At 41.1% G+C, this 11,968-nt stretch overlaps 1 protein-coding gene across 3 annotated transcripts in view; it reads left to right on the forward strand.

Moving 5' to 3' along the window:
* Nucleotides 1-255: 255 nt before the first annotated feature.
* LOC112462820 (transcription factor AP-2-epsilon) overlaps nucleotides 256-11,968 on the forward strand; it is a 205,763-nt gene continuing 194,050 nt past the window's right edge. The window contains exons 1-2 of one of the 3 annotated variants that reach the window (XM_025028859.1): nucleotides 256-479; nucleotides 3,602-3,793. In XM_025028859.1, coding sequence (XP_024884627.1) covers nucleotides 3,758-3,793 — 36 coding nt within the window. In that variant the 5' untranslated portion in view covers nucleotides 256-479; nucleotides 3,602-3,757. The other 2 variants (XM_025028861.1, XM_025028860.1) reach the window with 2 other exon arrangements.

Here is an 11,968-nt window from a genome sequence, read left to right on the forward strand (position 1 = left end):
CAGGGCCGCGCAGGGTCCGTCGTGTGACTGTAGGCGGAGGCACCACACCCCCGCGGGGGCAGGCGATAGTACCGCGCCGCGGGTGGTGGCGGAGGCGCATCGTTGCCGCGGCAGGGGTGGCTTTTACGGGGCGGCAGGGGTGGCGGCTTGGAGGGGCAGGAGGGGGGCGCCGCGGCGCCTCTCTTGCCTGGAGCGCAGTGCGACGTCGCGAGGCGCCACGTGCGGTGGGCCAATACACATCCGGGACACACGGCACGAGATACAGAAAACGTAACGTAACGCAACGCTACGCGACGCGACGCGACGCGGCGTGACGCGGCGCGACGCGACCGGAAGCTACACCTTCGCTCCGGCAACATCACTGTCCTCTCATCTGCTTTCGTGCATTTTCTCGCGTGGCGCGCGTCCTCGGAGTCGTCGCGCCACGCCGCCACGCCGGTCCGCCTGCCATCTTCGACGTGCCACCGAGTGATTCCAAGGTGCGATCAAGTACACATACTGCATACTGCCCAGCAGTACTTGCAAGAGGGGGAGAAAGAAAGAGAGAGAAAGAAAGACAGAGGAAGACACGTAGACCGTTCGCGAGCGCGGAGAACGAGCGAGCGGGGGTGGAGAGGGGGTAAGAAAAAGAAAGATCACGGAAGGGAGAGAAGGAAGGGAGCGAGCCGGTCGCCGGTCGGTAGGAGCGCGAGAGTGAGAGAGAGAGAGAGAGTGAGAGAAAGAAAGAGAGGGATGGTCTGACTGCGTTTCGAATTAGCCTCCGATAATCCGCTTGCGGATTAAGTTACGAAGGACACGCGTGTACGTACGTGCGCGCGTCATCTCGCTCGCGACAGATATCGCGGGAGCGCATTTTCATCTTTTTATCGCGAGTCTGACGCGAAAACGCGATCGGTGACCGTCGCGGATGCCGTCGCCGCTGTCCGCCCGTCGGTGATTCGGCCGCGAGATCGAGACGAGGAGGTGAGTTTGCGACGTGTATCTCCTGGACGTCGCGGTCCGGCTTTAACTTTTGCACCAGCGACGAATCGAGTGTGCTCCGGAAAGTAAACGACGAGGACGTAACGTGCCTCGCGCGAGTGATCGCCGCGAACGCTGTGCGAAATGCGGCGCGGCGGTGACCTTGGACTGTTTCTTTTTAACGTGGAGTCCTTGGAGCAATCGCGAAGCCAAATAGCTGCCGGAAGAGATTTAACGATGTAGCTGCGGTGTAGGCAAAAGCCACTTGGATACAGCCTGCGATTAATGTTTTTTTTTCCAACAGCCAGGAGTTCATTAGAATACCGTCATCGCGTCTTATTTTAAAAATATAAAGAAAGAGGAACTTTTCTTCTCTGTGTGTACGTGTGCGAGAACGGTCACATATATTTAGGATTACGTAGATAAAGCGACCTTGATTCTCAAAAACGATTGACAGATTAAATTTCTTTCGTTTAACAAACGTGGCACATAGTGTTTCAAACATTACGCTTTGTTTTCGAAAATTTCTATCATAAATTCCGGTGAATGTAAAAAAACCTTTGAGAATAGAAAAATTATGGTTCACTAAACACAGTAAAAACAAGAAATGAAGGGAACAGAAATGAAATGATAGAAATGTTATTTTTATTGCAGTGTGATGAAGTGGTGCGTGAATACATTTTCCAATTTAGTGTTAAACTTTTTAGCAATTTTTTACATATGCATAACATGTGTTACTATACAAATGTGTTTTTTTTTTTCAAAAAAAGTAAATACAAGCAAAAAATGTAAGAAAAATGTTTAGAATGCAAGTAAAATATGTTATTCGCAAAAAGTGATTCTCGAGAATAAACAAACAGTTCTTTTACTTCGGAGATGCAAGTTCGCGGGTTCAATAGACGTCATTGTGCACAAAAAGTGCACAATGTGCATAAATAATATCCTATCGGTGTAACGTAAGGTTAATCATTTCGCTAGTAAACGTCTGATTTAATTTAAGCTTGTGTCTGCGAGAGGACGGTACGTAAGTCGGATATAACAATAAACAATACAGAGAGGCAGTAATTTGTTGGTCAGATTGACTCGTTGCATGGAACTTTGTGATGTTAAATAATAAAGTCGACGGTGCCGCCGGTATTTGATCATCGTTTGATTTAAATACGGTGAAAGGAAGGGGAAAGAGGGACTCCGTGAGGATTCTGTGGTAGAAACAGTACTATGCAGAAAATATGTTATATTTCCTACATTTCAATTTAATAATGATATCCTTTGCTTTGCACGGATTTGCATAAATCACGGATATATTGAAAGATGTGTGGTGTTATTATATGTGTTTTAATTTTGAAAGCGAGAACCGGGTATAATTGCGTTCAATAGCTCTTTATGAATATAATGTTGATGAGAGAGAGAGAGAGAGAGAGAGAGAGAGAGAGAGAGAGATTTCAGTAATAAATCATTATCTAAAGTTTCACTACAGTTTCGTTACAATTTCACTATTATTGACAAGATTTGTCAAGCGATTAAAACAGTGTTCATTCAAATACACATATTTTTCCGTCCAATATAAATCTTTTTATATAATTGAATGGTTATGTTTTTTGTTAGCTTATATATTTTTTATTTATATATGGATATATTTTTCTGCATGCGAATTGAAGGGATGTGATTTTTATTGCGTTTAGCACTGAGACTGTTTCGGCATTGTTATTGTTTTATTCGTTAATTGATCAGAATATGGAAAGCCTCTTGTCTGAATTTCACGGAATTTTTAATCTTAGCATTGTACGACGTATTCTTACTCGTACTTAAGTCTATGTTTATAGTAAAATAAATCTTTAAACACCGTTGTGGTGAACTTTCCGAGATACCGCAAGTTGATGCTAAGCATTTCCATGAAGTGTCTGATTGTACTTGTAAATACCTTGGGAACTGCAGATATTTATATACTCGTAGACATTTCAATAGCGAAAAAGAAGCTAGGGCTGTAATCCCCGCTTGTCGAGCGTCTTGGGATATCTTCTCGTTTTGTGAAAGTGTTTGCAATTAAAAAGCGGTCGTGCCACCTCGGGGAGCCGTATTTAACTTTGCTTAACTAAGTTCCCGATCCGTTGACGCGACGCCCCAGGGATTCCGGCCGACGAAAGTAATTCGCATTTTTGTTACTCACCGCAGGAAATTTTCGCCAAATCTTACTCGATATTTTCGCCTCGTGTATAGTTCGCGTGCAAAAAAAGGATCGTGCGAAAATTCCTTAATATGTTCTTTGAGAAAGCAATTTCACTGCATGCGCATAGGTTTTTCAAATCCAATTAGTCCTCATCAAATAATTTTCTTTTGTAATTAAGTAATTTAATAATTTTCCTTTATAGTTGAAACGTAGTAATGACAAATGAATGAAAGTTCAGATTAAAAAAATTATTTCACTAATTGTAAGTCACATGTATCTGAATTTACTTTATTAATGTTTTTAAGGGAAGCGATTATTTCCACCGGTTAATTATGATAATTTCTTTTTAATATGTGAATTTGACTTTAAATCGATTCATCTACCAATTTTCGACAAACTCGTTATTTGAGATACTTTTTATTCTATTTAATATTTATATTCGCTCGAATATAACACATCTGTTTTTTTTTCCAGTACAGCTCGCTTCTTCACGAAGCTGCCGACGGAAGATGCCGCCTGCCGATCATCTCGGAACGTGAGTGACAAGCTGGATATTGGTAGCGTGCCGATTGGCGAGGAGTTTCCGGGTACCCCACAAATTTTTCAATCACGGAGGACAGTAAGAACAACATGTCTTACCTCGCTCTGGACTCCAACGCCTGGCAGGTAAGTGTTACATCTGTCATGCCGACTTTATATGTTGGCTTTCACGCTGGAATGAACGTCGGCGTTTAGTCAAATTGCCGCGTTCTGTGAGACTTAGGAATACAGCTTGGAAATATTATAAATAACTGTTAAATATTTTTTTTTATACGCAATCGGCGAATAGTTAACGGTAGTTTCTACCACTTTTGAATACCATTCTGCCGACGGGACATCAAATTACAATGCAAATACGTATTTAATTAACAAGGTTATTTAGATTTTTCTGAATAATGCACTGTTTGATAAAAATAATATTTTTTTTACAAATTAAATTCTCTCTGTATCGCGGTTGTACATATTTAATTTTCTCTGTATGTGTCGCACGTATTTTTTTATTTTGCGGATTACAGTCGAGAAATGCTATCTTAAAATGTGATTCTAAATTTTGGAGGGAAATTCTTCAACTATAACATTTTTATGACGGTGAAATAAACATGCTATGTATTTTGCATTAAATGGAAAATGGAAGACGTGGAAAAAATTTATATTTTAAAGCAGATATTACGTACGGGATTTATAAACCGATTCCGAATGATGATATTATAAATTCTCAGATATCTTCTCGCGTAATTGAATTTTAGCTTCGGGCGCGAAAAAGATTTACACATTATTTAGGGTGTCTACCTCAGTCATTCTAATATGACCGTAAGAATACCGGAATGTATATCTCCGTGTAATTTTCGCGACAGCGGCGCGGATGGAAATATTGAATTTGAAGCTCGCGTTACCTTAGCCGAGGTATCAAGACACGTCGCCGCAGTAAACACATTATCCTCGTGAATATATCCTGGATATCCAAGCTCCCGGCTGCTGTGTGTGACATGAATATTTATACGCGGCACAGAGAGAGAGCTATCGTCGCGCATGAACATTTCATTGTCCCGCCCGCGGAAGCTGCGCTCTCTCATTATTTTATTATTTTGAATATGTAATTCTAACGAGGCGTCTGCGGACGAAAACTGTTTAACTGAAAAATTCGTCCGATTGGCGAACATCGATAAACGGTTCGCTTTGTATCCGCACCCGAATCACAGACTGGCCAAACTTAAAATTGAAACGCTATATTTTCACAGTTAAAAAATTCATGTGATTATTATACGTTTGTAATACACGTATAAATTATTACACGTTTATTAATTAAACGATATAGGCACGCGACACGCCTGAGCACGAGAAGAACAAAGGTGTCCGAAGGATTATTTGCTCTGCAAAATTGTTGCATCTCACGCACGCTTAAAAAAGGTTCTTCTCTTAACATTCCGTTGGATTATCGAAAAAGCGTATAAAAATACCGCGTTAGCAGTCGATTGGACTTCCTGCATACCTTAACCGCCTTATAACCACTTCCGCGTACAACCCACCGTAAAACGGCCGCGCGACGCCGCCAGCGAAGCGAGCTAAACGGGCCCTATTTACCGTGAGGCGTTTCTGATAATCGTAGATCACCGAGGACAGATCAATCTTCTTCCGCGATCGTGCGGCGATCGGCGCGCGGGCCCACCCCATTCATAAACCAGCCAACCAGACGTCAGATACGGATCGCGGGAGACCCCTGCATCCCTCTCCTCGCCGGCTAATTCTCCCCCTCGTAGACGCGGTCATTACCGACGCAAATTAGCGATGACCGATCCACGCGGTACTGGCGTTTCGCATGCGATGCGTGGAACGAGTTTGCGCGATTACGCGCGCGCGTACCGCGCTGAGGAATGATGCCGTTGGGTTAAGTAATGCGCGCACGCGATCGCGATGCCGTACCGTAGGTAAAAAGACGATCCTGAAGTCCTGAAGCCGGACAGAAGAGAACCTCTCTCGGTCCTACGTGCAACGGGATCGCGTGGGTCCGCGCGTGGTCTACCGCGAGCTACGTCGTTATCTAGAAAAGAGTGTTCGTAAACGGCGCGGAAAGTTCTTGTGTACACACACAGTTCTTACGTACTTACGACGATGATAATTGAGATCTAGGATACGCCGGGGGAGAATTGTCGCTCCACTCGGAAAACTATTTGAAGTATATATGATTCTCTACTGTTCGCGTGTAATTGCACGCGGTGCGTGACATCGTTCGATTTATTCCTGGTTTAAACAATTTTTTGTTTAACAATTTACGCAACAGTTTATTACGCGACGTTCGATGTCTGTAAACAGACATCGTTTTCACGTAATCGTCGTTTTTCTTGTATCTCTTGCCTTTTCTTCTCCCTAATAAGTTTTGTGTAGAATTAGGCATTTTTTAAATATCTGTGCGAAGCAGTAACTCGCACGTATCTTCTTGCAGTCTAATCGCATTACGATAAAATATAACATCGGGGGGTCATTAACCCGCACCAAATGTAAATTTTACCACTTTGGGAGTTATTACGTTTTGGTGAGCCGCATATGCCATTGGCAGAGTCGGTCGTTCAGACGACACAGAAAAAAACTCGCGCGAACAAATGGAGAGGAGACGGGCGAAAAAAAATCTTCGATCGGATAAAAAAGAGCCGTATCGTCACTGCGTTTTGGACACGGTATGGCGCGCATCAGTTCTCCCCTTCACGGCGGTCACGGAAATCATATAGTAACAGCAGGAAATGTAAGTTCTCGAGCATGGCGGATAGCGGAAACACGTTTAGGTAGTAGCCCCGTATTGAATTATGTTGTTAGCCGAGTTCTCGCTAGCTGTGCCTATGTTGTCTGAAAGGCAATCCCGCAGCGGTCGACTAGTACTTGTTCTCTCAACCTTACCTCCTAACGCTTTAATTTGTTCCACTGATAACAAGTACCCCGAGTGCTTTCTCAGTCTTCAATTATTTATTCAAATTCTGAGATTGCGTTTAACGTGCTGCTAAGGACGTTAGATTTCAATCGGAAATATAAAGAATATAAGCCGCACATGAGGATCATTCATATTTTTACACTTTTTTCTCGTATTTTGTAATATGCGAATGAACTTTTTTTAGATACGAATTCTTACCGTTCTTTTGTCTGAACATTGTACAGTTATTTTATAAATAACCCTTTTTTTCAATTGGCAGAATGTTATGTAAAAAATACCATGCTTATTATATATTTATATATGCCTGAGATAATTTTTATACAGCGAGTAAAACAACAAAAATTTTTTACCATTGAATTATATCAATTTTGAGATACGACGTAGATTAACGTGAACAGAGTATAAAAATATTGTCGAAATGGTGATTTGTGCATGCAGCCACTGTGCTAGGTTAACGACCACTGGCCAAACAGAGAGAGAATGCCATTTCTTTTCTACAAAAATAATTATTGCAGTGAAATTCAGTTTTACCGTTTTTGTTTACACACGGGAAATACGGGTTTTGACAAAACAAAATATATCAAAATACTACTTCATTGGACCAGTTCTGCCGCTGCAAAACTGCCGGATATTGAAAATAGCTTCGTAACCGAAAAATACGGGGGAGGGAATAATAATACACGACGATAGAAAGGAAGTCGTCAAAATGCGGGAACGCGGCTGGTGAGTGACGTGTATTTGCACATTTTCCAATAAAGTATGATCTGGTCACGTGGCAGAGCCGAGTGGCGAGTTGTGTCTTTGTGGCTGGAATAACAAGGGTGCGATACCCACCACGCAGGAGAGAGTTAATACTTTGCTCTCACGTGCCATCTTTGCCGAAGATCACTCTCGTGTCTTTCGTGCTTTCCCCCCTCCTTCCTCTCTCTCTCTCTCTCTCTCTTTTCTTTTTTCGTTAATCTCGCCGTAAATACGTATTGACGGGGAAACCACGACGCGACGCGTCCTGCAAATAATACAATGCCTTGCAATATTTTGTTATATGTTATACATTATTTGTATGAACATTACACACTGCAATATTTCAAAATATTGAGAAGGATAGAACACTGTTTTTTTAACTAAGCTTTATTTAGGCGACAGTACAATAAATGTGTTGACAATAAATCAAAGATTCGTTTGCTATACTAGTTACTGATGAAAACTGAGCCTGGGCTTAAGATGGTTCTTTTTCTCGTAGAAGGACCTTATTAAGTTATTTTTCCTTGTTACTCGTTAATTTCCTAATCTTTCGACGCAAACTTTCAGGTAGTACTTCCAAATTCTATTTAGACAAAAGTTAAATTTATTTTTGAATGAAACTTGATTTGTTCAAATTGGAGAAATGTAGAGTGGAGAGAGAACTACTATGGGTCAACAATCATTGGAATATGATTAAATTAAATGATAAATAATAAATTAAATAAAAAATTCTTTGGCAAAACTCTTTGGAGAGTGTTATATTTTTTTCATAGGATACTTTTATTCAAATTGCTGACCAATGGTTCTTGACCCGTTCCACGCACACATCTTTATTGATAAATGTCACCGTGCATTTGACTGACTTAAATTGTTTTATCGTCGCCCCACGCCGCTCGATTTGCCGTACCGAAAGAAAACATTTTTCTGGGGTATCAACGCGCATCGGTTTTGTTCTCGGTGTAACCGAGCGTTACGTTCAATATAGTCGAGTTATTTGCCGCTTTATCTCCGCTTAATGCGTGATTCACTATTTTGCATGGCGGGAACAGTTGGTGGCTACATCAAAAACCCACCGGGCTTTTCAAAGCACTTCAAAGTTCGTAGAATCGAGCGCGGCCTCGTTGACGGTGGAGGGTAGAGCTTCGTTTGCGCGACGAGATGGGGAGGGCAGCAGAAGAAAGACGAAGAAGGGTGAACGAAAAATAAATGATACCCGAATTAGCGTAATCGTGTGATGGTTTTGCGAGGGAGATACGCGGCAACGCGAGAGGGCGACGTGGGGAACGACAAATTGCGTTTCGATTTCATTTCGCGCGGAGATGACCGTCATCACAGAGAATGAGGAAATCGTGGTCGTAAGAAAGAAAAAAAAAAGAATGAATCGGTCGTGCGGTCGAAATTGTTTACTCGATCAATGAATGGGATCGTTTTCCTTCAAATAACGCTACGCTCCGTTATTTTGCTCTTGTCATGTATATACAATATAATTTAATGCTAATCGCAAATCGACATTATCATTGCATCGAGGAAATTACGTTATTTAGCGTGAAACGTGTTTATGATAATATTCTCGTTAACGTGTAGCAGCTATAAAATATTTATCTTGAAAAGTAAGGATTAATCAATAATGTGGTTATTGGTATATCATGTTCAACAAACATGAATTATAGTTTCGTAGTAATATTGGATCGACTTATAAATAAGTTCCGTTTTACTTAACAAATTAAATTTTTAGATTTAATAAACAGTATATGTGACACTACAAGTATTGATTCGTAAATGATATACTTTTAACTCTTAACTATTTGCAGCAGATAAAATAATTGGATATCGTGAGTAATAATTTCTCTAAAAAAGTGATTGAGTAATTATATACAGCGGAACTTATTTATGAATCAATCATATAGCTTTCCTATTATAAAATCAGGTCTCTCTCCGATCTCGTGTCATTACTATTTACGCATGAATTAAAAACTAATTTTTAGCCAATTGTTTTACTTTGTGCAGAGGACTTTGCGGAAGAGGGTTATTGATAGATCGGAGCGGATTTAAATGAAAACTAATAAAACTTGACCTTTATCTTTTCACGATTTTCAAGATGATCTCGGAAAGTGATTTTACCTAAAGGAATGTTTATTTATATGATTAGTTACCATATTGTACAGAAGATAAAATAATAAGAGACGCTTTACTTTCGACAACTGTGTTTATCCATTCTGCCGACAGTCTTGGAAAATTATTGGCTTCAAGCCCTGTAAACTCATTATTTGTTCCCGTCGATAGAGCAGGTAAATAGAGTAGTTATTGACCGGAGTCAAACCTTCGTCTGTTCAAATACACAGAAACCGAACGCGAGGCGATTGTAGCGGGTAACAGTCGAGGTTGCCGTTTTACTATGGCGGCGCGAGTTAATCATGTAAAAGTGTGTATCTAATGCGCTGCAATTACAGTTAGGCCGCGGTACGCAGGGCGTTGAATAAAAGACGGTGGCTGTCGGCGAGCAGGACGATGCCAAACATCGACGATAGCCCCCTCGGTAACGTTGGTTAACCCATGTGACAATGCTGAGAGCAAGGCCCATTGTCACCCCCGGGTACTGCACAAAAGGGGCCGCGGCACTTTGTTCCTACGTGTCTACATGCCGTGCGTGTCGCACGACACATTTCTGCATAGGTAATGCAAACGATATACATTCGGGTACTGCGACCTTTTGCCTTGCAGTGTCACGTTAACGCTTGCGATACCAAGAGATTAAGTATGTGTAGTTGCTATTGCCAAGAACAGGATATAACTGTCGAAAGTACGTTTTCTTGCTCAAAATTTTTATTGATCAACGGAAGCTTATAAAAAAATGAATGTTAAACATATTAGAAACGATATATTCAAACAAAATGTATTAATAATAAATAAAACACGAGCTCATTAGGTATTTAAATACAGATTTTTTTAATTTCCACTGTTTTAATTCGCTGAAAATCTATAAATCTTAATTATATCTGAAAATTGTCAATTGTAACGCAACTTTTGTGAAATGCCCCTGATAGCACATATTGATCATACGTCAAACCGGAAAAATCTGATAAGATCTCGGCGAGATTCTGGGAACAATGGAAAACAGGAGGAAAAAGATGCGAAGGGGAATGTGTAAAATAAAGAAAGGGGATAGGAGGGAGAGAGGGATAGCAGGTGCCACGTATCTTCCGCGATAATAATTTTTCTAGACCGTTTTTCATTTGGCATGGCCGTCAGTCGGGACGCACCATGATCAGTCAGCCGACGTCGGCTTGTGTTTTAGTCCTTAACCCGTTCTGCTTCCAGTAATTAAGACTCGAGCTTAAAAAAAAGAGAGGAAGACGACCGAGCCGTGGGTGGTTAGGGGAGATCGGGGCCGGGTTAGATTAGAGGTAGGAAGGGTGGGACAGGGAGTCGAGGAGGCAGGGGTAGAGCGCCGCGCGATGACACGCTCCTTTGTTCCGGCCTTTTGCGAAAGATACTGGAGAGTAGCGAGTGGCATTTGCGAGCACAAAGAGAAATAATGACTAGTCCGGCGTTCAACTAATATTTGCGTCTAACTTTTCCCTGAGATTTTTTCCCGGTAGTGTATGCGCGTTTCCCTTTGCCGGTGGAGAACGTGCGCCGGTAGACGACACGGACAGGACGGCGAACGCGTTTGTCGAAGAGAGAGGAGAGACGCGGTTCTGCCAGCTTCAAATGCGGAAGGATATCTCGCAGTTGCGGAATAAACCAGTGCTTAAGGTGTCTCTTTGTCGTCTTACGCGTTCACGCATAAAAGCGAGTACCTGATACTTGTACATTGCCTGACATTTTTCCTCGACTCAGAAGATAGCATAGCGCGGCGTACGTATGTACAAAAATATGTACAAAAAAATACATATATATACATATATATATAATATAGGATTTTCCTATTTTTTACTATTAACATGAACAGTTTTCTCGGCGACGTCGTTATCATATTTCGCGCACATATTTTTTTAACATCATTAAATATGAATTACGATTACGTATCTCGTACACGTCTGAATATTTTGATCAAATTCACTTTACGAGAGAGCGATATTAATTTGCATAATGGATGGTCGCTGAATATACGAGTATTATATTTCATTATATTTTGCACATTATTCCATTTTATTTTTCACGTTTATTGGAATATATTAAGTACGGCAGGGAGGGGAGAGGGGCGCATATTTTTATAGCCGGGTATTTCTTCTTCTGCACGTGCATGTGGCTATTCGGAGTTTAAATATTTTAACGGTATATTCCATCACTGGGATTTTCATTAGATCTACTGTTTCGCATTTATTGCTTACCATCGATTGCAATTTATTGGAAGTGGCGCCGGCCGTTGTTATCTGCCTTCGGTACAAATAAAATTGCGAAATGCCATACTATTTTTTTATTACAGCTCAGTTTTCATCAACATCATTTTATACAAATAAAAAAGCAATACACACTTACATATGTACGCAATTAAATATTCTCTCTCTCTCTCTCTTTTTTTCTTTCTCTTTCACACATGTATGTAGGGGTTTTTTGAAATAATTATAAATTGTATTTGAACCTTAACATTTACATACATAAACACACATACGCGCGCTAGTAAACTTTAATAAACT

Source organism: Temnothorax curvispinosus, unplaced genomic scaffold (genome assembly GCF_003070985.1).
Source record: "Temnothorax curvispinosus isolate PA1 unplaced genomic scaffold, ASM307098v1 QBEX01012806.1, whole genome shotgun sequence".
NCBI lineage: Eukaryota > Metazoa > Arthropoda > Insecta > Hymenoptera > Formicidae > Temnothorax > Temnothorax curvispinosus.